The sequence below is a fragment of the Sander lucioperca genome, chromosome 2, assembly GCF_008315115.2.
Source record: "Sander lucioperca isolate FBNREF2018 chromosome 2, SLUC_FBN_1.2, whole genome shotgun sequence".
Classification (NCBI taxonomy): domain Eukaryota; kingdom Metazoa; phylum Chordata; class Actinopteri; order Perciformes; family Percidae; genus Sander; species Sander lucioperca.
Genome location: NC_050174.1, coordinates 13,657,400 through 13,685,141, shown reverse-complemented (window position 1 = coordinate 13,685,141; position 27,742 = coordinate 13,657,400). Strand labels below are relative to the sequence as shown.

Sequence of the window (27,742 nt, the reverse complement as noted above, 5' to 3'; positions counted from 1 at the left end):
AAACTTAAACAGCTTTTTCACAAAAACTATAAAAGATATCAAACTGAAAAGCAATAGTTTAATACCTGAATATTTTGTGAACATTTTAAAGTTTGTTTGGCGTCTGTAGGTGAAAGTATGAAGGAGCTGAAAATTTTGGGAGCGGAAGAAGATTTGAAGGATTTGAAGCATGCTCTCATTCACTTCAATGTTAAAAAAACGTCATAAAAAGCTGAATATTTTAAAAAGTATAAATAGTAGAAAAAAAGTTGAAGAAGTCCCATCATTAGCTGAAAGAGCTGAACATTTTAAAAGTTGAATGGTTTTAATAGCTGAATGTATGCTGAAGTTACGGAGAGCCAAAAAACGTACGGAATAATAAAAATAAGCAGAATAAATAAAGAACAGAATAACAATAGTTGGAATGCTGCTGAACAGCATTCCCACTAATTATAAACCTGAAAATGGGCATAATATGAGCACTTTAAAGATTTTGAAATGTTTTGTGTCTTTTGACATTTATTCGCTGTTATTTCTGTCTTTCCTCTCTACAGGATGTGGTGTTGATGCGTGCTCTCAGGGACATGAACCTGCCAAAGTTTGTGTTTGAGGACGTGCCCCTGTTCCTCGGACTGATCTCAGATCTGTTCCCTGGGCTGGACTGCCCTCGTGTTCGCTATCCCAACTTCAATGATGCTGTGGAAGAGAGCCTGCAGGAGAACAAATATGTCATGCTGCCTAACCAGGTGTCTCATCTCTGTCTTAGTTTTGATTCTTTGAGATACAGTTTGTCCTACACAACTGAAAGATTGTTAAGTTACAGTGACAAAGATTGAGTTACAGCAGGTGAGTGTTTAGATGTTTTTCTTTATGCTGTCTGTGCCTTCAGGTGGATAAAGTGGTGCAGATGTATGAGACGATGATGACCAGACACACTACTATGATTGTTGGCCCAACAGGTGGAGGGAAATCGGTTGTGATCAGCACATTATGTCAAGCTCAGACTAAGTCAGTTTATATAATCTAAGTTTACACCACCTCCCTGATCTTTTGAGTGAACAATAATGACATTTATTTTATCTCATCATCAGATTGGGATTTCAAACCAAAATGTATCCCCTGAACCCTAAAGCCATGAGTGTCATTGAACTTTACGGTATTCTGGACCCTGACACTCGAGACTGGACTGATGGGATCTTATCCAACATCTTTCGCGACATCAACAAGCCTACTGACAAAAAAGAGCGGAGGTAAAAAAGAAAACTTAAAGGAGACATTTAAGTAGTTCAATATGCCAGTGTCATTCATTTATACAACATAAACACATGAATTTGACTCTCAGGTACATCCTGTTTGATGGGGATGTAGATGCTCTGTGGGTCGAGAATATGAACTCAGTGATGGATGACAACAAGCTCCTCACTCTAGCCAATGGAGAGCGGATCCGTTTACAGAATCACTGTGCCATGCTATTTGAGGTTTGTCTGAATTTCAAGATGGCTGTCAGCAGAATACCTTTCCCTACATTTTTCTGCGAGGCAACTTTTAGAGCAATAATGTAAGAAATGTCACCATCACAGGTTGGAGATCTGCAGTATGCTTCCCCTGCTACTGTTTCCCGCTGTGGGATGGTTTTTGTTGACCCCAAAAACCTGCGATACACCCCATACTGGCAGAGATGGTTGAGCGACAGACCTGACGGGGTATGAGAAAAAACATATACACTTTGAATAACTGCACTTAATTATACACTCACCTAAAGGATTATTAGGAACACCATACTAATACCGTGTTTGACCCTATCCTATCAATATGGGCCAACATTTCTAAAGAATGCTTCCAGCACCTTGATGAATCAATGACACAAAGAATTAAGGCAGTTCTGAAGGTGAAAGGGATCCCCCACACCATCACTCCACCACCAGCCTGCACAGTGGTAACAAGGCATGATAGATCCATGTTCTCATTCTGTTTACACCAAATTCTGACTCTACCATCTGAATGTCTCAACAGAAATCGAGACTCATCAGACCAGGCAAAATTTTTCCAGTCTTCAACTGTCCAATTTCGGTGACCTCATGGAAATTGTAGCCTCATTTTCCTATTTTTAGTGGAGATGAGTGGTACCCAGTGGGGTCTTCTGCTGGTGTAGCCCATCCACCTCAAGGTTGTGTGTGTTGTGGTTTCACAATTGCTTAGCTGCATACCTCGGTTGTAACAAGTGGTTATTTGAGTCAAAGTTGATCTTCTATCAGCTTGAATTAGTCGGCCCATTCTCCTCTGACCTCTAGCATCAACAAGGCATTTTCGCCCACAGGACTGCTGCATACTGGATGTTTTTCCTTTTTCAGACCATTCTTTGTAAACCTTAGAAATGGTTGTGCATGAAAATCCCAGTAACTGAGCAGATTGTGAAATACTCAGACCAGCCCGTCTGGCACCAACAACCATGCCACGCTCAAAGTTGCTGAGATCACCTTTCTTTCCCATTCTGACATTCAGTTTGGAGTTCAGGAGATTGACTAGACCTGGACCACACCCCTAAATGCATTGAAGCAGCTGCCATGTGATTGGTTGATTAGATAATTGCATTAACGAGAAATTTAACAGGTGTTCCTAATAAACCTTTAGGTGAGTGTAGTTTGATAATATTCTCAACACTGTTTCTTTTTTTTTCTAGGAACAAAAAGTGCTCAACGAACTGTTTGAGAAATATGTGCACAGGTCTATTGACATGATTGTGGATGGTATCGTTGACGGCAAACAGGGCCAGAAACTGAAGACTGTTGTCCCTCAGACAGATCTGAACTTGGTAGGTTAATCTCATCCATCTTAAATGTACTCCAGAATTGTTGTATATGTGCATTACGATTAGTATAGTCCCATACTCAGACTACTTGGATGAATTGTGTATGTGTTGGCTGTGTGTATTCAGGTGACTCAGTTGTGCTTGACACTGGATGCGCTGCTTGAGAGTGAAAACAGCAGAGCTGAAGTCCTGGAGTGTTACTTCCTGGAGGCTCTGTACTGCTCACTGGGGGCCACATTGCTGGAGAGCGGCCGGATCAAATTTGATGAGTTCATCAAAAAGCTTTCCTGCTTAACCACAGTGCATGATGACAAAGCCTTGGCCGGACCTGGTGAGATCCCAGGTAAAAAGCAAGGACTTAGATGATTATGAAATTAGTATCAAAATTATGCAGTTTTAAATGTACAATTTTAGGTATCGTTTGTGGTTAACATTTAATGTATATGTAGGAAACAGGGTTGGGAGATATGCCTATGTACTGTATAATATGAAATTGTCTATCATTGCAGGCATTGTTGGAAATCAATTAGCAGGATTTATTTTTATGGTTTTAGGTTGAATGAATTAATATCATGACCCAGTTTTACTTTTGACAATTTTATTTTCCACATGAATACATTGAAGTGCCTTTAATTAATCTTAATATTGATAACACAATGTCTGCATCCATACAGGATACCTCCCAACTCTGTATGATTTCCATTTTGATGGAACACAGGGGAAGTGGGTTTCCTGGAGTTCCCTGGTCACCAAATACATCCACAACCCTGAGATGAAGTTTGCTGATATTCTAGGTAAAGGTCAATTCTCTGAGCTGTGAGGCAATGACAAATCAAGTGTCCTGCATACATACATACATACATACAGCTTATCATTTTTTTGTGCCCTCGCGAGCTCCTTCTGCCACTTTGATTCGTCCTTCATCTTTGCTTTAGTGCCGACTATCGACACCACAAGAGCTAGCTGGATCCTAGAACAGATGGTGAAGATAAAGAGGCCGGTGCTTCTGGTTGGAGAGTCTGGCACTTCCAAGACCGCCACCATTCATAACTTCCTGAAGAATCTCAATTCTGATGCAAGCGTGAGTTTACCTTCTAACTACGGATGTGCACATTTATTATTTCACTTGAGTTTAAATTCTTTAAATGTTTCTTTACACTCCCTTCTTTTTCTAGATTACTCTGATGATCAACTTCTCATCCAGAACAACTGCAATTGACCTGCAGAGGAACTTGGAAGCCAACGTGGAGAAAAGGACCAAAGAGATCTACGGGCCTCCTATGGGAAAGAGACTGCTCGTCTTTATGGATGACATGAATATGCCAAAGGTACCTACTCCACGCTCTTAACCACCTATCTCCTTCACTGTGACAGTTATTGTATGTTTAACATTATTGTAATATACTGTACGCTCGTCCAGGTGGATAGTTACGGCACGCAACAGCCCATCGCACTTCTGAAGCTGTTATTGGACCGAGGAGGCATATATGACAGAGGGAAAGATCTTAACTACAAAATCCTCAAGGACCTTGGTTTTATTGCTGCCATGGGAATCGCAGGAGGTGGGAGGAACGAGGTTGATCCCCGCTTTGTCTCGCTCTTCAGTGTCTTCAGCATCCCCTTCCCTGCGGTGGACTCCCTCCACCTTATCTATGCTTCCATTCTCAAAGGCCACACCAGAGTGAGTATCTCTTTCCCACATAGATACATATATAAACAGTCAGATTTAATAAACTTGGTCAAATATTTTAGGCATTTGAAGACATCATACAGAAGGTTTGTGATAAAGTCACCGTGTGCACACTGGAACTGTACAACAACATCATCAAAGATCTGCCACCCACTCCCTCCAAGTTCCACTACATCTTCAACCTGAGGGACCTGTCAAGAGTCTACAATGGACTGACCCTCACCAAACCTGACAGGTCTGATCTAGCGCATTCACTCTATTAACAGATGAACAGGGACTTTGCAGTTACAAGTCTATGGGCCCTATCTTGCACCCGGCACAGCGCAGCACAAAGCCCGACACAAGTGTCTTTGCTAGTTTAAGACCGACGCAGTTGTCAATTTCCCGTCCAGCGCCCACGTCGTTTAAATAGCAAATACACCTGCGCCCATCTTTGCGCCCATGGGCGTGCTGGTCTTACAGGGAGGTGTGTTCAGGTGAATTCTTGGTGTATTGCTATCTTGAGGCAGCGGGAAGTGAGTGCGCCATTGACCAACAAAAACCTGGTCAATAGTGCAGCATTTCATTGTTATTTTAACAGCGCATTAGTAAAATGCACCTAGGCTCGTGCACAGCGCACGCACACTATGCTTGTTAAACACACACAGGGAAGCACAGCAGCACACAAACATGCAGAAGATTACAAATAAAAATATTACGGTGCAAATCCGCCATCATAATAGCAATGCGCCAAGGTACAAACGCACCTGGCTTTTAAAGGGAAGGGGAGATTACACTCTGATTGGTTTATTGCATGTTACTCCCAAAACACACCTATGAATTAATGAAGACGCTAAGAACAACCCTTTTGAACCATGCAACGCCTGTCGCACGGACCCTTTTTTAGCAAAAGTGGATTTGGACATGCCCTAAACGCACCTGCGCCATGCGCTTCACGCCGTGTGCTTAGATTGTTAAAATAGGGCCCTATGTATTTAAATGTGTTTGCTTTACCTGATTTCTCTCTAACAGGTTTTTGACTATCACCCAATTTGCGCGTGTCTGGAGAAATGAGTGCCTGAGAATCTTCCATGACAGACTCATTGATGAAACTGACAAAGCTTTGGTAATAATTATTAATGATAGTAGAAGTAGATATTTACTGTATAGTCTCCTTTGTATTGACTGCAGGGACAAATACAATATGCGTAATTGTTCCTCCAACTGTAATTACAGATCACCTACTGTATACTGGATAGTTTTGTAGTTTTCAAATGTATCCAATGTGGGTTTTATACCACCAGGTCCAAGGCCACATTAAGAACCTGATTGAGGAGCATTTCAAGTCAGACATGGAGGCAGTCATGAGGGACCCAATTCTTTTTGGAGACTACAGGACAGCCCTCAGTGAGACTGAACCAAGGGTCTATGAGGACATACAGGACTATGATGCATCAAAAGCTCTGTTTCAGGTACTGTCAACTATTTATAGCGGGTGGGTGGTCTCAGTCTAATATTCATTTTGGAATGGAATAGTTTAATGATACATTAATTTGTTACAATTACATTTGTATTTTCTGCCAAATGTGATCTTTAATTACAATGAAAGATCACTGTGTCTTTGCATTTTTCAGGAAATTCTAGAGGAATACAATGAGAACAAGTCAAGAATGAACCTAGTACTGTTTGATGATGCTCTGGAACATCTGACACGCGTGCACCGCATCATCCGCATTGATCGTGGCCATGCACTGCTCGTCGGTGTGGGGGGCTCTGGCAAGCAGTCCCTCACCAAGCTCGCTGCCTTCACTGCCGGCTGTGAGGTTGTAAAATACAAGAACAGTGACGATTCTCAATGACGAAGAAATATCAGATTTACATTTCTTAAGGTTTACAGTAATAAAGATAAAAGTTAGATATGCTACAATGACACTTAAGGCAGCGCAAATAGACGCCAAGCAATGGGGGAATATGTACACAAGATACAAGACATCTAGAATATTTCCGTTTCCTGCCATGAAAATGTGGCATCTTAGTTTTGAATATTTGATTCAGTACAATCTTAGCTTTAGTGAAGCATTGGAACAAGAAGATTTGGAATAAAGTTATAGGTGACCCACACTCATTGTGGAAACAGGAGTCTTCTTATTTTAAAGCTGCTATAGGAAACATTGAAAAGGAAAATTAGGGTTTGAGAGGTAAAGCCGCATTCAACTATACCTCCATAGTCGTGGTTCTTAACTCTGATTTCTATGTTGTAAAACATCACATATAAAAAAATATTTGCAAGGAAGCATCATAGTAGTAATGGAATCTGCTTTTCCCAGGTGTTTGAGATAACACTAAGCAGAGGATACAGTGAGTCAAACCTCCGTGATGACCTGAAAGCACTGTACTTGAAGCTTGGCATTGAAAACAAGAAGACAGTGTTCCTCTTTACTGATGCCCATGTTACCGAGGAAGGCTTCTTGGAGCTCATTAACAACATGCTCACCTCAGGTTGGATATCACTCTAAACCTCATGGCTCACACTACATTTATTTTTCTTAAAAGCCACAGCTAGTACTGATCATGCCCTCTCTTTATAGGCATTGTTCCTGCATTGTTCCCTGATGATGAGAAGGAGTCCGTTCTTAACCAGCTTCGTGATGAGGCTCTTACGATGGGAGCAGGTCCTTCTAAAGAGAGTGTGTGGCAGTACTTTGTCAATAAGAGCGCCAACAATCTACACATTGTTTTAGGCATGTCTCCAGTGGGAGAAACCCTGAGGACACGCTGCAGGAACTTCCCAGGTGACATTCGGTGTCAGGCTTCACTTGATTTTATTATCATTTCTAATTTTATTTCACTAACTGTGTGAACGATTTTCCCCAGGACTGATGAATAACACTGTGATAGACTGGTTCCTGCCATGGCCTCCACAGGCGTTACTTGCGGTGGCTCAGTCTTTTCTCGGTGTGTAATTACATACATTTATAGCTTCTTCTTTTTTAAATGCATTTGTTATAGAACATTTTATTTTCAGACAGCCATTTTACTTTATTTAACTGTAATGAGACCTACAGCTGGAATATTATTCCTAAATCTAGGTTTTTAGTTTTTTTAAAAGAATTCACAAAGTTTTTCTGTTTTTTTTTCTACAGGTGAAAGTCCAATGATTCCTGAGGCACACTCTGCAGCAGTGATAACTCATGTATGCATGGTCCATAGCTCTGTGGGTGACTACAGCAAGCAATTCCAGCAGAAACTCAGACGCTGTAACTATGTTACTCCAAAGAACTACTTGGACTTCATTAGCACCTATTCTAACCTCTTGGAGGAAAAGGACCAGTATATACTGGGTGAGAAGATGGAACATCTTTTAAATTCTGTGCCTCTGTGTGAAGGGTTAGACTGGTGCCCCACGTCTACTGTGCAATGATATGTTTGTGATTATTTAAGAGAATTTCATTTTGTGAACTTGTTCTCTCCTGTTCCAGCTCAGTGCAAGCGTCTAGAGGGAGGTTTGGATAAACTGAAGGAGGCCAGTGAGCAGCTGGCTGAGCTGAATATCAAGCTAGCAGAGCAGAAGGTGGTCCTCGCTGAAAAGTCCACAGCTTGTGAGGCCCTGCTGAATGAGATCACCACAAACACGACTGTAGGTCAGTGAGTACCTGCATGTCATCAGGGTCATGATAAACACAGTGTACTGTAGGCTTCGGAAACTAAACACAGCTGTTACAAACCACTTATCGATAACGTTTCCTTTCTTAGCTGAGGAAAAAAAGACTCTGGCGGAAGACAAAGCCAAAGAGATTGAAGTGCAGAACAAAGTGATAGCTGTTGAGAAGAAAGAAGCTGAAAGTTCCCTGGCTGAGGCTCTTCCGGCTTTAGAAGCAGCACGCATTGCCCTGCAAGACCTGGAAAAATCTGATGTCACAGAGATCCGGTAAACTCTCCTCCTTATTTAGAGCATTGTTTTCATTCAGTTGTTGAAAGCATACGATGATGGCTAAATTCATCAGGATGAATGAATAGACTAACAATGACATCTGTAATGCAGACACCCATACTAAACCTCCCAAAATGTACTGTATGTTGGGTTGATAAATATTCTAGAGTGTCGAGCACTGATTATTCATGCAAAATCAGGACTTAACATACATAAGCAAACTTATGCCATCTCTTACTCAATACTCTCCTTTTATCTGCCTTTTTCTGCTGGTCCATTGTGCAGATCCTTTGCCAAGCCACCCAAACAGGTGCAGGTGGTTTGTGAGTGCATCCTGGTGATGCGTGGTTACAAGGAGATCAGTTGGCAGTCAGCCAAGGGAATGATGTCAGAGGCTAACTTCCTGCGCTCGCTGATGGAAATGGACTGTGATTCCATAAATAACAACCAGGTCAGGACTGTCAAAGGTAAGTGGGCTTCATGACTTATGAATAATAATACCAATATACTGTATATGACAGTAGCATTTGCGTATGCCAGGTATACTACAGTTGTTTTCTTTGCGATTTCCTCCTGGCTAGGCTTCCTAAAGAACCTCCAGACGAGCTTTGAGGAGATGCAAGCCATCAGTAAGGCCGGCTCAGGATTGCTCAAGTATGTCGAGGCTATCATGGGTTACTGTGAAGTTGCGCGGGAGATAAAACCCAAGAGAGAGAAGGTAATGTAAGGTTTGTACATGGTAACATGCTCCATAAGAAGGAAGACAGATTAAACAGCCATATTTCCAATATTTATTTAGGTGGCCCGACTAGAGAAGAACTTCTTTCAGAGTAAGCGGGAGCTGGAGCGCATTCAGAGTGAGCTTAGCGATATCCAGAAAGAGTTGCATGCTCTTGGAGAGAAGTACCAGGCTGCTATGACAGAGAAACAGCTGCTACAGGAGGAGGCTGAGCTCATGGAGAGGAGGCTAATAGCTGCTGACAAACTTATCTCTGGCCTGAGCTCTGAGAATGAACGGTGAGGCTGTAAAAGATGCAACACACAGTCACAATTCTTAACCTAACTTAACCAACGCTGTGCTAAGAGTTGCTAATTCAATTATTTTTAATCTCCTTTTCTTGGTCCCTTTGTGTTTCCTCCTTTCTGTCTTTACTGCTCCCTCTTTTCAACTTTCACCACTCAGATGGACACAAGATTTGGAGGAGTTGAAGCAGCGGCGCGTGCGTCTCCTGGGTGACTGTCTGGTATCTGCTGCTTTCCTGAGCTATGTAGGGGCCTTCAGCTGGGACTTCAGAAATGAAATGGTATACCAAGTATGGGTTAAGGATGTGCATGAGAGAGGCATCCCCTTGAGCCAGCCTTACAAAGTGGAAACCCTTCTGACTGATGAGGTAGAAATCAGCAGGTGAGAAGGAGTGTGTTCTCACGGCAGATTTTGACATTTGAGAATACAATCTGCAATATGAGTTTTACCAAACAAATGATAGGGATTCGGTGTTGTGGTAGCAGAGTAGGTAGGTCCTTGTTGCACATATGTGGACTTGTCTTTATTTTGGCTGTACACTAACTATTGGGCTAACTCTGTGTCAAACAAACCCTGTGTGACAGATGGGGCTCAGAGGGCTTGCCTCCAGATGAGCTGTCAGTGCAGAATGGAATTCTCACAAGCAGAGGGAGCCGTTTTCCCATGTGTATTGACCCACAACAGCAAGCCCTCAACTGGATTAAGAAGAAAGAAGAAAACAATAACCTCAAGGTACAAACAGTTTAATTCCTCCTATGTGTTATGTGCCATTACTGCTCACAAGTCCTTAAATGATTGCTTTAGTTAGCTTGCCTCTGCTGACAGCTCCAGAATCAGCACTTTGGAAAGAGTCACAACGTGAGGCCCTGACAGTGTCATCATCCTTTCTTCCCCCAGATCTCATCCTTCAATGATCCAGACTTCCTGAAGCAGCTAGAGATGGCCATCAAATATGGCTTCCCATTCCTTTTTCAAGATGTAGATGAGTACATTGACCCTGTGATTGACAATGTCCTGGAGAAGAACGTAAAAGGAGCAGAGGGCAGACAGGTCCTCATGCTGGGTGACAAGGAGGTGGACTATGATCCCAACTTTAAACTGTACCTCAACACCAAACTGGGTAACCCCAAATTCTCCCCATCAGTGTTTGGAAAAGCCATGGTCATTAACTATACTGGTAAGATTCTTCGGCATGGCAAGCATAGTTTTTGTCTGTAACATTTGAACATCATGTTTTAAATGCTTTGTCTGTATGTGTCCATTTATTGTATCTATGTTGCGTGTAGTGACCCTTAAGGGTCTGGAGGACCAGCTGCTGAGTGTTATCATGGGCTTTGAGAAAAAGGAGCTAGAGGAGCAGCGTGAGCATTTAATCCAAGAGACAAGCAACAATAAGAATCTGCTGAAGAACCTCGGGGACTCGCTGCTCAGAGAGCTGGCCACATCTGCAGGCAACATGTTGGATAACACGGAGCTGGTTCACACTTTGGAGGAAACAAAGTCAAAAGCCAGTGAGGTCAGTTTGGCTACAGCAGGAATCAGTGAACTCATGGAAGAATAGCATTTTTACTGAAGTCATTCATTCTCTTTTTTCCCCTGTTTGATGTTGTGATCATCAGGTATTTGAGAAACTGAAGTTGGCTGAGAAGACATCTCTGGACATTGATAAACTGAGAGACGGCTACCGGCCGGCTGCCAAGCGCGGTGCTATCCTGTTCTTCGTACTGACAGAAATGGCTCTGGTGAACAGCATGTACCAGTACTCTCTAGCCTCCTACCTGGATGTGTTTGACTTTTCACTGCGCAAATCTCTGCCTGACTCGGTCCTGCTCCAAAGACTGAAGAACATCATGAACACTCTGACATACAGTGTTTATAACTATGGCTGCACAGGTAAATAATAAAGATGGAATAATGAAATAGATGGAAAGGGATCATTTTCTTAAGATAAAGCACATATTTATGATTACTTTTTGGATACTATAACCTGAACTGACTCCATTTTCTTAGGTCTGTTTGAGAGACACAAGCTGCTCTTTTCCTTTAACTTGACCATCAAGATTGAGCAGGCAGAAGGGAGGTCACCTCAGGAGGAGTTGGAGTTCTTTATCAAGGGTGAGATATCCAGAGAAGTTGAACTCTTCTTAAATGTAGTTAAGAGTAGATAACGGTGATTACAAAACTCAAACAAATGTTTATGCACACGATGGTCAAAATAAATGTTCTTCTTCACCATTTTCACTTAAATGTTTTTTTACTTGGAAAGGTAATCTATCCCTGGAAAAGAGCACACGCAAAAAGCCTTGTGACTGGCTCGCAGACCAGGGCTGGGAGGACATAGTGAAACTAGCAGAGCTCTTTCCTGAGCAGTTTGTCTCTCTGCCTGATGATGTGGAGAAAAATCCCACTGACTGGAAGTCTGTAAGTGACACCATTGACAGGAATCACCATAGGCATTTTACTTAGTCAGTTGATAGTGTAACCCTCATTCTTTTTCTCCTCAGTGGTATGACTTAGATGGACCAGAACAGGCTCCATTTCCCATGAAATATGGGGAGAACCTGTCAGCCTTTCAGAAGCTTCTGTTGCTGCGCTGCTTCCGTGTTGATAGAGTTTACAGAGCTGTGACTGACTACGTTACTGTCACCATGGGCGAGAAGTGAGACTGTTTCTGTTGAAATAATAATAATAATAAAAAAAAATATATATATATATATATATATATATATATATATATATATATATATAAAATGTCTCTGTCACTACTTATACAGTTTATACAGTACACCAGTACACCACTGTGGTGCAGGTCAGGAAGATATAATTATTTGCACAAAGATAAATCAAGCCCTAAGTTTCTATGTGTTTTCTTGTGTTTCCTCTCAGATATGTGCAGCCCCCTGTGATCAACTTTGATGCAATTTATGAACAGAGCACACCTTCCTCCCCCATTGTCTTCATCCTGAGCCCCGGCTCTGACCCAGCCACTGACCTCATGAAACTAGCAGAGAGGTCAGGCTTTGAAGGCAACAAGTTCAAGTTCCTCGCTATGGGCCAAGGCCAAGAGAAGGTACTGAAGACTTGTTTTGTGGTCAAGTGGAACGAGTATAGAAATCAGGAAGTAGTCACAAACAATAAAAAGTAAAGATGTTGAGGGTAACTGTCTTCTATATTTATGATAAAGGTGGCACTGCAGTTGCTGGACATGGCGGTGTCTCGTGGTCAGTGGTTGATGCTACAGAACTGCCACCTGCTGGTAAAGTGGCTGAAGGATCTGGAGAAGTCCTTAGAGAGGATCACCAAGCCCAACCCCAACTTCCGCCTGTGGGTCACCACCAACCCCATTCAGGATTTCCCCATTGGTATACTGCAAAAGTCTCTAAAGGTGAAACACATTTTCTCTCTACCTTGAGCTGTGTTTTCTTTAGATTTTTGTGTGGATGGCAGGATTTAGTGTCTAGTAGTGGGCACAAGGATTGATTGTAGTATGGTATGATGGTATGATGGAATGAATGTTTTCTATATGTTTTTTGTATCTATATGTTGGAAATATGACAATGTTGCATTTCCAATACAAGGTGATAATTTTTCTTTTATTGTACACAGCACTAGGGAATAGCCACTGTCACAACAGTTTTTCTATTGTAAGAAAAGCAAGTCTTGAAAGTTTAATATGAGATCAAATGGCTTGTTAATACTGGTGTTTTGGTAGTAAACATTTTGCAGATAAACTACAATAATAATAGAGGCAGGATTTAAAAAATGTCAGTGTGTTTACATGTACTTTAATATTGTGTGCAGGTAGTGACTGAGCCTCCCAACGGTCTCAAGCTGAACATGAGAGCCACGTACTCTAAAATCTCCCATGAGACCTTGACTGCATGCCCTCACCCTGCCTTCCGCAGCCTGGTGTATGTGCTGACCTTCTTTCATGCTGTGGTGCAAGAGAGACGAAAGTACGGCAAGATTGGCTGGAACGTCCCCTACGACTTCAACGAGTCTGACTTCTTTGTAAGTGACACAAGTCATTTTCACTATGTTTGAAATAAGCGATTTTGTTCGATTCTTAGTCTCTGTACAGTATATCAGTTATATTTCACTTTTCAATGGTTCAAATAATGTAACTGTGTTCAACAGGTGTGTATGGAGATCCTGAACACCTACCTCACCAAAGCCCACAACCAAGGAGACAGCAATATTCCCTGGGGAAGTCTTAAATACCTTGTTGGGGAGGTTAGGCTAAATTCATTGTGTTTTAATATATTGTATATCTATTTACTTGCTAGCTAATGCTGTACACTTAGCATGTCTGTGTAATGTTCTATAGGTGATGTATGGTGGGCGATGTATAGATAGCTTTGACCGCAGGATCCTGACAGTCTACATGGATGAGTACCTTGGAGACTTCCTCTTCTACACATTTCGCTGCTTCCACTTCTTTAATAACAAGGACGTCGATTACAAGATCCCTCAAAATGGGCCCAAAAATATATATGTTGGTCAGTCGTTATTTTCATTACTTCACATTGTCTTCCTTTCAAAAAAAAGAAATCTGTCATCACTCAGCTTTATCCTGCTATCTGTTACAGATGAGATTGAGACCCTGCCACTAGCAAACACACCAGAGGTAATGGGTCTTCATTCCAATGCAGAGATAGGATACTACACTCAGGCAGCTAAAGACATGTGGACTCACCTAATAGACCTGCAGCCTCAGACAGGTACGATTCGGCATCTTACATTTCTCTTGCTTCTTCATTTATTTCAAAGGAAGAAATTGTAACGTTGCTTGCCTCCATATTGAGCTCCGAGTGTCGAAGAGCATCCCTGGAAGTAATTTTTACTATTTTTTAGAAGAAGCCATTCCATACTGTTGAAGAGTGTTTTCTTTACTCTCTTTGCCACCGTGCTGCCATGTGCTTCCTCTCTTTTAAACACTCTCTTATGCCTCAGGGGAATCTGGTGGAAGCATCAGTAGAGATGAGTACATCAGCCAGGTGGCCCAGGACATTCAGAACAAGCTGCCCAAGTTTTTCGACATGGACGTGATCCGTAAAAGGTTTGGCACGGACATTTCCCCGACCTCAGTGGTGCTGCTTCAAGAACTGGAGCGCTTCAACAAACTAGTGGTCCGCATGCAGCGCTCTCTGGCTGAGCTGCAGAGGGTGAGGAGGGGTAGAGGACAACAAGATATTGGGGAAACAAATAGACAGGCGTTGCATGTTTGTGCTTCACAGATTTTTTGTTGTTCCGATTCTCTTGTGTTCCCTAGGCCTTGGCTGGTGAGGTGGGTATGAGCAGTGAGTTGGATGAGGTCGCTCGGGCCCTTTTTAATGGTCACATCCCTGCCATTTGGAAGAAGTTGGCACCCGACACTCTTAAGTCCCTCGGCAACTGGATGAGCCATTTCAAGAGGCGTTATAAACAGTATAGCTACTGGGTGAGGACGGACACACACTATCACAGATAATCTCTTACAGTATATTTATTCTTTTCTATTCTAGCATTACAGAATAGTCCAAAAGCTGGTTGAGAATTTATCTTCATGTGTGATGTATCCATGTATCTTGCGTCTACCAGGTGGATGAAGGAGAGCCAAATGTTATGTGGCTATCTGGACTCCATATCCCAGAGTCCTACCTGACTGCCCTGGTCCAAGCCGCATGCAGGAAAAATGGTTGGCCTCTGGATCTTTCCACACTGTACACACAGGTGACCCAGTACCGCAGTGAGGATGAAGTCGGTGACAGACCTGGACAGGGTAATGAAATAACACTCACCATTTGCAGCATAATCAGTGATGAGTTATATAGACTGATAGTGTTTTCCCCTGCAGCCTGCTTTGTGTCTGGCCTGTATCTGGAGGGAGCAGACTGGGACACAGAGAAGGGCTGCCTGGTGAAGAGTAAACCAAAAGTTCTGGTTGTTGAACTGCCCATTCTCAAAGTCATCCCTGTAGAGGCACGCCGTCTCAGGTTACAGGTGTGGACCACAGGCACTACAGGCCTCCATACAATACTTTACTTCACTATCTTTCTTTTCAACTGTCGTGTGTATTTTTTTGTTTTGTACCCTAGAATACAATACGGACACCGGTGTACACCACGTCTCTGCGGAGGAATGCAATGGGTGTGGGGTTGGTGTTTGAGGCAGACCTGTTCACCACCATGCACATTTCCCACTGGGTGCTCCAGGGAGTCTGTTTATGCCTCAACGCTGACTAAAGACAGCCCTCAGCCTCACTGAGCTGGTTAGCTTTCACACAGTCGGTTCCGACATGTTAATTAATAACATAATTAATGCCTGATGTCTGCTTTTTTTTAGAGAGAGAAAAAAACTGTGCATATTTTTTTTTAAATTGATAGAGACACAAAAGAATACTAGATTGTTTTACTCATTGTCTACTTCACAGCTTTCATTCTTTTCTTCTCACTAGATGGCAGCACACAACAGTACTGGGCTCTGGGCATTAGCTCCAGAGATTCATCTTTAGTTTTTACAGTGGGCTAAAGTGTCAACAGGCTCTAGTGAGTCAGGATCTTTCAGGCCTAAAAGTCTACTACTGTTTATTAACGAATAAACGTTTGCAATTCAGTTCAATCATGTTTAATCTTTTTCTGTCTTAAACTAACTAAATATTTCACATATGTGTCCATTCCTAAAAAGGACAGTAGATGCTGAATGTTTCTGCTGAGGTTTTTAAAGGAACATAATCTGCTGCATACAGTGGAAAATGTACCATTGACCAAAGGCTGTTAAAGTTTTCCACTTTACCCAAGTAGCTTTTCAGCTGTTCCCTGCAGTTTAGGTAGCTTTACTGTAACGTCTAACGAACACATCTAGTGCAGCACTGAGTAATCGATGCTGCTGAGGTCAGCATGCCAAAGCAGGTGAAGTTTACTCTAAAAATGAGAAAGCCCTGGAGGATCTGGCAGCTAGTGTGGCAGTGAGGTCACAGAAACACAGAAATAAAAACCATAGCCATAACGTGTGCAACATACATCATATAGCCTGAGTTATGCGAGTGCAGCTGTAATCAGGGATGTGCTTGTCAGAGGAAACTGTGACCTATTACTGAAATCATCATAAGGCAAACAACCAGCAACCTGAAATTTAAGTTTACATTCAAGTCTCTCTCCTTAAAGGTCCTTAGCTTTATATTAGATCACTGTCAAGCTTCTCATTACTGTATTGTATAGGCTTTATGGCCCCCCTCTGAATGGCAGAGGGTAAAGGTTAGACAGGCCCCTTCTCAGCTTTAACTGGTAGGACTATCTTGAAAAGTGAAGATCGGGACATGTTTATGACCAAACACAGGAGGGGAGGAATTGTGTTTCGCTTTTGAAAAGGGGGAAAGAATGGTATGTTGTTTAATATTAATTAACCTACACTTCATATGAGTGAGCAGATCTTCAGTAAATGCACACAGACAATAGGTAAATGCTGCTCTTTCTGTTTGCATAGTAAAGGGGCAGGAAATTATAGAAGCAGGAGTAACTACTCAAGAAATAAGAAGGAAAAAAATCTTCTCAATGAAACCGACCCCCGTCTCCTTCCTCCGAGGTCAAAATTATTTTCAGCTGCTCGTGACTGGAGGGATTTACATTAACCCTAAGCTGCTCCAGTTCCTGTTGGCACTATTACCTGCGCCCAGTGGCCTCGTAAAATGCCATGGGTGCCCTGAAACAAAAAACTCTGACACATCATTTTCCAGTCCTCCCCCAAACCCCCAATCCCAAACAGTTTCCGTTTGTTGTGATTGAGGGCAGGTGGGCTTACTCAGTTTGCAGCTTTCCCCATGTAGTATAGGGGGTGATTAGTGCCAGTCTGAATGCCTGTCTGTGAGTGTCATAGTGTTAACACTATCTCTCATTACCTGAGAACTTCAGCAAAACTAGTATACTAGCCAGATGCATAAGTGCTCTTTGCAGCATCCTTTGCAGCTGACGGGACTTGCAGCTCAGCCCATCATGGGACCTTAGAGGTGTAGTCATTCCCAACCACAGACATACAGCTTGGGCCCCAGTTTTTGGTTGCAGTGCCAGGTGTTTAGTTTGGAGCAGGACCACAGCCTTGTGGTTACTGGCTGCTTGCACAGTAAACCTACATGTCCCACATGTATGGGCTGATGGAGGTTACAGTAACCTCAACTATTCTCCTGCCACTGTCTGCCTGGGTACTGATGGCTTTGACAGGGAGGCTACAGAGTACTGCTAATAAAGGCAACCATAGCACAAAAACTAGATGTATAGATTAGATTGATAAATAGATAGCATACATGATAGTAACAATACTATGATGAACCTTACTTTATGGGCTTTTAAATATAACTTTTCAAATCTAATAGTGCCAGAACTTAGTCATAATTTGTTTTATATTCAGTTGTGCTCACCAAAAAACAATTACTCATCACCGGCACAGCTGCAGTGATTTCAGATGAGCCTCGAAGAAGCAGCAGCCCATTAATCATTTAGAACAAATCCAATGCGTAATGTGCCGTCGCATTGAGCACGCAAGTGTCCTCTGTAAGAGGTTGAAACAGGGCAGGGTAAAAAAGACTCAGCAGGCTGTGCTTTTAAAAGACCCGAGGAGACTATAAAAGTGGTTTCATGCCCGCAGTAAAGGCTCGGCTCGATATGCGCACAGACAGACGGAGGTAGGCAGAGCAGATAGAGAAAGGGGGGACAACACACACTCAACAACACCCACACACGCAGTATTCAAGCTTTATTTTCAAATGTCGGCTCTCTGTCATAAGTAGAGACTATCGAGAAGAAAGAGTTTATAGGGCAGCAATTTTCTTTAGTTCTCTTAGGATTTTAAGACAGGCTTTACACATAAACGAATCTACAGAAGTGCATGTTTGCTAGGATGCGCGTCTTGTCCAGCCGACCCGGTGCTGTTTGACACATTTCCCCTAACGAGCTGGATTCACTAACTGGTCTATTTTCCTACCGGGGGAAGTTGGGCTCATTTAAATTTTTCTGGCCGTACTTTTGATGCCACGGAAATGGGACCACGCCAACGGGAGAGCGTGTCCGCGCTTTGTAGAAAAAGTTTGCTTTGGACTGTGCTGATACTGTGGCTGACCACGTTTGTTGACGGGACCTGGAAGACGGGACTTTACAAAACCTACTCAGTCGGGACGCAGGCAGCAGCCTCTCACACCTCCGTCTATCAGAAAAGGTAAGGAAAGCATCCACTTTATACTCACTCACTTATAGTCACTTTATATTAATAATACAGACTGTACAACGTACAGTGTAGCCTACTGTACAGTGTACATAGGCTATACTGTAGGCTGCTATATGTTAATCCTCAAAATATATCTTGTTATTTGCACATAACCTTTTTTTTGCCTCTACAGTCTATTTTTAAACCATACAGTCTCACTTTTTGTATCCTTTTGACAATGCGTGACTCTGCAGAGCTACTCCCATCTCCATCCATCTACCAGGTCCTATTGTCTTCCTGACAGTTGGTTTCCTTTTTCCTGTGTTGGCAGCACACATTGCTCTGCTGACTCCCTCACGTCCTTATTGTTATCCCAGCTCACCCACACTCTCTCAGTGTGGCTCCTGAGAGCACCTCCACTGTCTCTGAGCTGTGTTGTGTGCTCTTCATCCCTGCAGCAGGAGATGCAGCAGCAATGACGCCATCATCTGCTCCTTCTCAGCTGTCAGGGTGCTCTTCGAAGCACCACCTTTAGTCTCACTCACATCTGTCCACGTAAAACCTGCTCCTATGTGGATCCCAGTGGTGAAGACAGGATGCATCTTGAATAAGTGTTATAGACAGTGAATGAGGGAGCAATGGTTTATATGCCTTTTTAAATTTCATGATTGAGCTCTTACGCTTAAGAAAAAGTCATTGAATGAAAAGGGCATCCTCCTTTTGGTCTCATGAAATGATTGATCATCTTTGCAACAGCAGAGTTACTAGACTAAACACACAGGCAAGAGCGCTAACCAGCTCTGCTCCCCTCCTGGACAGAGCAAATGTTTAGCTCGGAGACTAGCCAGTGCCTAATGATGAGAGGATGTTTCCCATTTTACAAATATTTATGCTGCTAGGTTGAGAGTGTATGCAGATTACGGTGTGTGGGCTGAACGTGGCTGGAGGCTGAAACCTCTTCTCTCTGATGAGGCCATTTCTTCTGGGTGTGTCCAGGTGGCTTTCAGCGCTCCCAGCCTCGCTCCACTGGCTCACCTCTCTGCTCAGCTCGCCTGTCACTCATGGCCAGAGGTTTGTGGACGTGTTTACTAAACACAAGCAGCTGGGACTCCATCACATCTGGGCTTGTTCTGGGAAGGGGAGATGAGTTTACAGTGGGTTTGCTGCTGTTTGTAAGCGGCAAGTGGAGGAATGTCAAGATAGACAGAGAGGAAGCTGTTGTTGGCGTGGGCCAGTCACCGTCTTCAGAGGCAAAGAGGTCAGCGGGTTTGAGGTGACATGAGAGGAGCTCAGTCCACCTGCTGTCTGGCCTGATCTGTGAAAGCAGCAGTTTAAAGTGTGTCAACAAAGTCAAGCAGTGGCAGTGGGATTTCAGAGAGCAGAACGCTCTCTCATGGGCATTAGCAACTTGACATTGAATGACAGAAACTTAACTTGCCATTGAGGTTTAGGCACTTCAAAGGAAATACATATTCATTTTAGCAGACTGGGATTCTATCACAGGAAAACCTTCTCTAAGAATGTCTCCCCATACCAGCCCTTTCTTTACACAGTGATTACCTTATTCAAAGGGGATTAACAACTTGAGTAATTTCTTGACTGGTGTGGGCGCTCTGTAGAGGAGCTGATAAAGCGTTCGTTCACCCTTGTCGTTCTTAATGACTATATGAGCTCAGTGCACTGAGGGGTTACAGAGGTAGCTGCTTCTTTATTTCTTGTCTGGCCCACTTCTTTATCCTCCCTCGGAGGACTTGTCATGGTCTGACAGAAAGTCTGAACCCTGTGGCCACCCTCGTTCCCCACCCCATCTTAACCATGTCCACGTTTTCTTTAAGCATGGGAATGAAGATGACCGAGATTCCAGCAGACTGAGCCCTGTGAGGCTTAAAGCACAATGGCTTTAGATTTCATATAACTTCAAATTATGAACAGTATGTGCTCATTGAACGTTTTTCATGCGTATTAGGAAGCAGTGCCAAATTGCACATTAAATCAGTGAAACATTAAATCAGGATGATCCTCGGGGAACACGACTATATACGAGTGTAGGGCAGCAGCGATAAAGTCACTTTCTAAGCAAAGATTATTCAAATCTGATGGTTATCTGATGGCTATTTTCTCCAATGTGAGGAGTTGCTGCTTTTCTCAGTTTTATACCATTAATAACCAAATAGGCCTATGTTTGGTTTTTGGACTAGTGGTTGGACAACTGTAGTGGCCATTTTTCCTTGCTGATCAAAGAGATAACAGATGAATTGATAATTAAAATAGTTGTCAATTAAAGCCCTACACATTTTAAGAAAAAAAGCCTGAAATAACCTGATTCTAGCTTCTCAAATGTGAATATTAGTTTCCTATGGTTTCCTTTCATCTTCTAGGATTGTAAACTGAATTGATATAAGTTTATATGAATAAACTGAGAGTTTTGGACTGATGGTTGGACAAAACAAGACAGTGAAGACATCACCTTGGGCTTTGGGAAATTGTGATGACCATGTTCCACCATTTCATAATCGATTAATCAGGAAAATAATTGACAGATAAAATAAGTCCTTCATCAGTGTACGTGGTACACTGCAGGTGACCAGTCCACAAAGTCGGTGTCTCAGCTCAGCTCTACATGATGGTACATTCATGATTTATAATCAGGCTGTATGGAGCCATTGGTGTGTGAATTCTTCAGTTGAGAGGAATTTCCTTTGTTCTTCCAGCCTGAAACACTTAAAGATGCGTACACCCGTTACACACAGAAACACACTTAAAGCTCACAGGTGTCCAGGTCTGAAAGCTCAAAACAGACAAAGACAAATGAGAATTTTCCTTGTTCCTCCGAGGCTGCTGTGAAGAGTCACTTGGCCCTGACCTTCAAGGTCTCACTGTGGTGCTTTGATGATCTCCACTGTCCTCTGCACACGGCAGCTTTCAACCTGCAATTGCTCACCGGCCCTTATGTTCTCTATTAACTTATTATTCAATAATTCTTCAAATTATTTGTTTTACACCATTCTCTTATAGGCCACTCTGGTCCTTTCTGTTTTTCCTAGATGCTGCAGATCTTGACTCCAGGAATGTCGCGTCCCTCTCTCTTCATACTATATTACACTGACTGTACTCTCGATTTCTCTCTTTGTCATTTGTTGTTGCACCACATTTATCTTATGCCTCCTCTATATCCCGTGGGACCAACGGTACTTCATAATTGTCTTTCCCTCCATTTCCCTGTTCCCATCGGAAGCACCCTTGTGTGACCTTATGATAAAATAACCTTTGTCTCCTCTCCTCTGCCTGGCCGTTTGCCACATCTGTCTTTTGTCCTTTGTTCTCCTCGAGTATTTTTCCCACAGACAGAAATCGAAAGAAATTCCTTTAGATTTCTATCCATGCTGAGTGTTCGGGCCCTCCTCCTCCAACAGTACGTGATGGGTGGATGGAAAGGGAGTTACTGGGACATTTTTCACCAGAGTCTCACCAACATTTTTGCTCTCATCAACAATCTTGTCAGTTCACACGGCTTAACTCCCAGCTTCTTCCTCCCCACACAGTTGGCTGCAGAAAGTGCACTAACTCAGTAGTGTGATCATGAAAGATGCAGACTGCATAGCGTACAAGGCCAAATGAGGGCAACTAGAGTACAGAATACCGGTATAAGCTCTTTTGTTGTTGTCAATGAGCACTCTGTTAGCATTTGCATTCATTTAGGGTTCAGCACGTTTTTTTTTTACCCTTAAATGTTTTACTGTCTGATGGGCCGAAGCTGTGATTTTTTTCGTCCCCTAAAGATTGTGGATTTCTTTCATACCTGTTGGCCGTGGCAGTGTGTGACCTGTGAGAGATGGCTGATGATTGATTTGGCTTGGGCCCACCGTTCAGAGTGTGCCGTGTGTGCTTAGAGACCTGATACTCACTGTGGGCCTGCTTGGTGTGTTTGCCAGTGAAACAGCATGGTGCTGGTGGGTTTCACACTTCATAACACAAGGACACCTCAAGTAAGAGGAAGGTGTTGACTGTGAAACATTTTAGTGAAAGACACCAAGTACCTGTGTCCCTTTATGAATAAAGCCAGATACAAATCAATGGACCATTATTAAGTAGTTCTCTGCAACAAAATGAGAAAAGTTCTTTTCTGTTGGGCTTGTAAGTAAAACAGGTTTTTATTGTTTGGTCTTTTACATCCCAGAGGAGATAATGATGTTACCTGTACCCAGTTAATAACATCATCTCTAGGCATCTCCATCCTCTTCACAGTGGAAAAAGTATTTTTCTTGCTGCCTCGTACTCATTAAGTATTGTGTAAATCAGGTATGTCGCTAATGCAGGTGTTGGTTGTCAAACCATTTGGGAAAATTGTAAACTCGATTATGCCAACTGCTTTTGTTATTTCATCCCCTGAAGCAGCAGCGGTTGGCATTTCCTCTTTGGTAATTGCATAAGTGAAAAACAAAGAGAGAGGGGGAGACCATAAAATCCACCCCCATTTCCCTCCTTGTACCCCCTGGTGACAATCTTAGCTGTTCCCAGGTGAAACCTCGTCTCAGCCTGGGAAACTGATGTTTATCTGTTGGGTCTGGAGGATAAGTAGGGGGGAGGAGTTGGGGTTAGTACCCCCTCCAGTTACTCCCAGCTCTACCTGACCACAGCTCCTTCAATGTCTGACATTTTCCACTGATGATTAGAGCAATTTTTTCTGGACAAGGGAAAGCAATCATAGGGTAATCATATAGATCCATGTTAATTTTTGTAGCCGTAAGGCTGATGGATATTCTAAGATACATGGAGGGTGAGTCTGTATTTAAATAACGTGTGGCAGATAAATTCCTTACTCGCTTTACTTGAGAAGTTTAGGATTAATTCAAACTGGTTGTTTCTTTTGCACACCTTTTACTTGTAATAGGCCCTGGAATATGTTTTGCGCATTTTACATTTTGTTACTTAATCTGGAAAAGTTTTTTTCTAAATACTCTACTACTATACATGCTTATTACATGAATGGAAAAAAGAAATACCTGCAGTAGGACACAGACCTTTCTCAGAGGTGCCCTGCTCGCCGGCTCAGGTCTGTGTGTGTGGCCACCACAACATGTGGGGATTGTTAATGGGAGCTGGTTCAAGGCTGCTTCGCATCCTCCGCCTTCGGCAGTTTCCTTTAGTGTAAGCTGTCTCTCGCACACACAAACATATGGTCTCACATATTGACAAACAGACCTTGGTGGGAACACCCTCCCACTCTTGCAAACACATTGGCAGCAGAACACACAAAGTGTAGTTTTGTGCTACGAGCCACACAGTCTCCTTTGTGGTTTCTACATAGAGCCCCCTTTCTATACATCTATTGATTGTGTATAGTAATTGTTGTCCTTGTTTCTCCTCCAGCTGTAGCCATGTAATGGTAACTTTGGGTATTTGTACACTTCATTGTTAATAAAATAATAGTAACATATGGCAACTCAAACAGCCTCAGTGTGTTTTCCATACATTAAAGCACATTAATCACCCTTCAGTGTTTTGTAGGGGGATGAGATAAAACTGGCCTTTCAAGATAAACATTTCCCATTAACATTTCTCATTGCTCCTGCACTATCAGGAACACATATCTACTCCTGTTAGAAGGGTAATTGAGCTCTTGGTGAGAATAAAACCAAACCGATCAGCTCTCAAATGAATCAGCGTTAATTCTAATAACATCATTTGGTGCTTTTAGCCTAACAGTGGCATTGAGTGCTATAACTGAACCCTTTTTCTGTGTGGAAATATTTGATTTTGCTTCTGGGCGCCTAAGAAATAACTTGGAAGAGAATGTAAGCGAGTGCACTTGTCTCAGCCTGCTGTAAGTGATCATATCTTCACTATCAGATATTAACCTCTGACCTTTACATAAGCTTTTTTTCCCTAGCAGGTCAGTTTCCTAACAGCCGCAGTGAATTCTGATACGACGTCTTCTGAAGGTTCTCTAAAAAGGGTGTAGAGTGATGACCCAGAATTAACACGTTTGTGTTAAACTCTAATCTCCGTATGGGACTTCGTCCTCCTCTTTATTCCCTGCAGAGGGACTTTACCTCCATCTGAGAGCCGAATGCACACGGATGTGTATTGATAGAAGAGAGACCGCAGTGTAAATACAGCCCACAATGCACTCCTGCACATCTCGTGACTGATTAAAACCGTGTAAACACCATAAAGAACGTTCAAAACAAAAGGGTGGGGGAAGGGAGGGAAGAATCTGAACCTGCTGGAAAACAACAACGTATTGAATGTGAATGCATGGCCAATTTGCTTTTGTGAGCCAGCTATAGTGTGAGTGCACTTGTTCTAAGGTGTTTTGACAATGCACTGTTCTTTCTTCAACTATTTACTTTGAAAATATGATTTTATTCTGTATCTAAGACTAACAAATGTTTTATTGTGTGCATTTCTGGCTTTCACTCACTCTATTTATCCCTTTAGGAACTGGTGTCCTCATACGGTCACTAAGACAGTGACTTGCCAGGTGCAGAATGGGACGGTCCTGCAGCGGGTCTACCAGACGTGCCGCTGGCCGCAGGGATGTACAGGAGGCAGGTGAGAAAGCGACCTTACTGCTACTGCTGTACCACTGAGATGTGAGCCCTTTAAACAGAAGAACCCACTTTAAAATACAAACTACTACTAAAACAACTACAGTGGGAGTGTTATTTGGTATTTTGTTCCTTTTCTAGACTTTAACTGTAGTGAAGTTTAATAGCAGAAACATATGGTTTGTTTTTTTAGAAATCAACATCTTATACTGTGTTTTACACTAAGTGGTACGGCTCTGCACAACTCGACTCACTTTTAGTACCAGGTCCTTTTACTCTATTATGATTTCTACATTTTCCAGCGCCGCGTCTTCAACGCGACCCTTGCTGAATCCTTTCATTGGCAACCAAACAGAGGAACGTCTTCACTTTATCAGAGATGACAAAAGTACTCACTTCCCGTACTCAAGTAGAAGTACAGATACTGGTGTTAAAAAATAAAAGTAGAATTACTGATTTAACTTCTTTACTCAAGTAAAAGTAACAAAGTACAGGCTTGGAAATGTATCTTTAATTAAGTATAAAAGTAAAAGTAGCCTTGCGAATGATTGACCATTTTTTATTTAAAGCTACCTGGACCACACAAATGTTACTAGAGTTCAAGCTGAGAAATGTCAGTGGACATGGAAAAAAGGCTCTTTATATGCCATTGCCTACATTTTAAATGGATGTCTGCCAATAGGCCTAAAACATCACATATATGATTATTGTGACAGAGACTGGGACTCCAGCCTAATAAGATTCTGACTGAGTAGCAAGATATGAATTCAATTGTGATTCTGTGAGAATTCACAGATCCAGTTTCTCTTTTTTAATCTTCCCCTTAACGTTACTGCCATCAAGCCGCAATGATTTGCTGCGAATGAATGCCGCCGAATCTGTCGAGTCGTCTTGTAGTGTTGTGTCAAGTGCAACGTATATTCCAATCCAATTAGATTGAATTCGGTGTTGATGACGCAAAAAATAATAACTGTAACTCCACTGAAATTATTTGAAACTAAAGTAACGAGCCAAGTTTGTAAAATGTAAGGAGTAGAAAGTACCGATATTCGTGTTAAAAATGTAAGGAATAAAAGTTAAAAGTCGGCACAAAAATAAATAGTAAAGTAAAAATATCTGAAAAAACTACTTGAGTACAGTAACGAAGTATTTGTACTTTGTTACTTCCCATCTCTGCACTTTATCAATTGTACAGCATAGTGCAGCTGGCATTTTAAAAAAAATTCTGGGGTGAGTGAATAAAAAATTTTGGTTGTTATTGATGGTAGTTTGGCTATTTAAAAATCACAAGTTTGTGCAGGATGTCTTGTGTTGCGCTAGTGATGATTCTCTCTGACCAATCAATGGTCTGCAGTGTTTTAGCTCCACCTTCTAGTTTCGACTCAGCACCCTTGGAACCTCGACCAAAGTGGTACTAAAAAAGTACCAGGTACTATCCACAACTTTAGCAAATGGAAAAGCAAAAAATTTGAGTAGAGCAGAGCCGCGCCGTGCAGTGAAAACACGGCATTGTAGTCATTCTTCTTTTCTTCTTTGACTCACAGAGGGTTTTTTTTAGCTTCACAATTAGTCACTGCAGTTCATTTCATTTTCAAGTCATGTTGTTTAGACAGTCCTTCCAAAAACTGGATAACTGCGGTTTCATCATGGCTTCATCGCGGGGTTTGCAGCTTTTCGATGATGTTCACGTTGCATAATTACGTCACTTCATAACGTTCCCATGGCAACGAAAATGCATTATGAAATCATGCAAGCCCCGCATATTTTGCGTGGAAATCGGCAATTTATGTGGCATATTTGAAAAAATGCGGCCCCCGCATAAATATGCGGACTTTGGCTGATTATACATTGAATTATGCAATCGCATAATCACGTTTTTCTGGAGGGACTGTTTAGACCAAACTAACAAGCAAGTCAGAAAAGCATTCGCGTCAATTTGTAATGTCAAGTTGAAGGGAATTTCTGACAGCTATAGTATGTCCCCCTCAGCAAAAAACAAACAAACCGTACAGATCTGTCTACAACCCATTGGCAACATGGCTGCAAAGCCACCATCGCTGGCAGTACACTATTACAATCAATGGGGGTAACCTTGCTTTAGCAATACTGTGTACTTCCCATTCTGCCAACATCATCTGTCATTTAGGGGGAAATCCTAAATATATACCAATTGCTCAACAATAGATCAAAATGCAACGCAACTACACCACATGTTCTGAGTAAAAAACAACTCAAACATTTCATATCGCAAGTTCACACCTGTTCCTGTGGGTAGAAAATGAATAAAGAATAAAGAAATAAAGATGAGGAGGGTTCAACAGATACTCAAAATCCAATTACATCAGTTAAAAATGTAAAATACAAAGTCATCACATGCCAAAAAAGTGGGTTATCACAGTTACAGTGCATCAACAGCTATCATTACCTGTGTTTGTGAGGGATTTAGATGTTGTGTGTGTTTTTCAGCTACAGGACTGTGGTCAGACCTTCCTATAAAATGGTGTATCGCACTGTGACCTCTCTGGAGTGGAAATGCTGTCCAGGATTCAGCGGCGCTACATGTGAAGAAGGTAAGTCACGACAGAAGGATTCACAGTTGGGGCTC

The 27,742-nt window shown here is 42.3% G+C and overlaps 2 protein-coding genes across 5 annotated transcripts in view; both read left to right on the top strand.

Annotated features, from left to right (window-relative positions):
• dnah10 (dynein axonemal heavy chain 10) overlaps positions 1-16,012 on the top strand; it is a 31,994-nt gene extending 15,982 nt beyond the window's left edge. Inside the window, exons 36-79 of one of the 2 annotated variants that reach the window (XM_035993143.1) lie at positions 534-725; positions 869-987; positions 1,071-1,229; positions 1,322-1,457; positions 1,560-1,682; positions 2,660-2,791; positions 2,915-3,131; positions 3,463-3,582; positions 3,724-3,869; positions 3,964-4,116; positions 4,209-4,469; positions 4,541-4,713; positions 5,490-5,583; positions 5,762-5,929; positions 6,092-6,280; positions 6,785-6,956; positions 7,046-7,249; positions 7,332-7,412; positions 7,601-7,798; positions 7,937-8,098; positions 8,211-8,385; positions 8,674-8,855; positions 8,970-9,106; positions 9,188-9,405; positions 9,572-9,793; positions 9,997-10,144; positions 10,310-10,589; positions 10,699-10,928; positions 11,032-11,305; positions 11,423-11,527; positions 11,679-11,833; positions 11,917-12,071; positions 12,299-12,482; positions 12,597-12,797; positions 13,214-13,423; positions 13,550-13,645; positions 13,740-13,911; positions 14,002-14,133; positions 14,366-14,577; positions 14,685-14,852; positions 14,993-15,173; positions 15,249-15,394; positions 15,490-15,662; positions 15,849-16,012. In XM_035993143.1, coding sequence (XP_035849036.1) covers positions 534-725; positions 869-987; positions 1,071-1,229; positions 1,322-1,457; positions 1,560-1,682; positions 2,660-2,791; positions 2,915-3,131; positions 3,463-3,582; positions 3,724-3,869; positions 3,964-4,116; positions 4,209-4,469; positions 4,541-4,713; positions 5,490-5,583; positions 5,762-5,929; positions 6,092-6,280; positions 6,785-6,956; positions 7,046-7,249; positions 7,332-7,412; positions 7,601-7,798; positions 7,937-8,098; positions 8,211-8,385; positions 8,674-8,855; positions 8,970-9,106; positions 9,188-9,405; positions 9,572-9,793; positions 9,997-10,144; positions 10,310-10,589; positions 10,699-10,928; positions 11,032-11,305; positions 11,423-11,527; positions 11,679-11,833; positions 11,917-12,071; positions 12,299-12,482; positions 12,597-12,797; positions 13,214-13,423; positions 13,550-13,645; positions 13,740-13,911; positions 14,002-14,133; positions 14,366-14,577; positions 14,685-14,852; positions 14,993-15,173; positions 15,249-15,394; positions 15,490-15,636 — 7,329 coding nt within the window. In that variant the 3' untranslated portion in view covers positions 15,637-15,662; positions 15,849-16,012. Of the gene's footprint in view, positions 1-533; positions 726-868; positions 988-1,070; positions 1,230-1,321; positions 1,458-1,559; positions 1,683-2,659; positions 2,792-2,914; positions 3,132-3,462; positions 3,583-3,723; positions 3,870-3,963; positions 4,117-4,208; positions 4,470-4,540; positions 4,714-5,489; positions 5,584-5,761; positions 5,930-6,091; positions 6,281-6,784; positions 6,957-7,045; positions 7,250-7,331; positions 7,413-7,600; positions 7,799-7,936; positions 8,099-8,210; positions 8,386-8,673; positions 8,856-8,969; positions 9,107-9,187; positions 9,406-9,571; positions 9,794-9,996; positions 10,145-10,309; positions 10,590-10,698; positions 10,929-11,031; positions 11,306-11,422; positions 11,528-11,678; positions 11,834-11,916; positions 12,072-12,298; positions 12,483-12,596; positions 12,798-13,213; positions 13,424-13,549; positions 13,646-13,739; positions 13,912-14,001; positions 14,134-14,365; positions 14,578-14,684; positions 14,853-14,992; positions 15,174-15,248; positions 15,395-15,489 lie in introns of both variants that reach the window. The other variant, XM_031309079.2, reaches the window with a different exon arrangement.
• A 2,240-nt stretch (positions 16,013-18,252) lies between these two features.
• emid1 (EMI domain containing 1) overlaps positions 18,253-27,742 on the top strand; it is a 59,849-nt gene continuing 50,359 nt past the window's right edge. For all 3 annotated transcript variants that reach the window (XM_031308818.2, XM_031308819.2, XM_031308817.2), the window contains exons 1-3: positions 18,253-18,598; positions 25,028-25,141; positions 27,604-27,707. In XM_031308818.2, the coding sequence (XP_031164678.1) occupies positions 18,423-18,598; positions 25,028-25,141; positions 27,604-27,707 (394 nt within the window). In that variant the 5' untranslated portion in view covers positions 18,253-18,422. The remainder of the gene's footprint in view (positions 18,599-25,027; positions 25,142-27,603; positions 27,708-27,742) is intronic.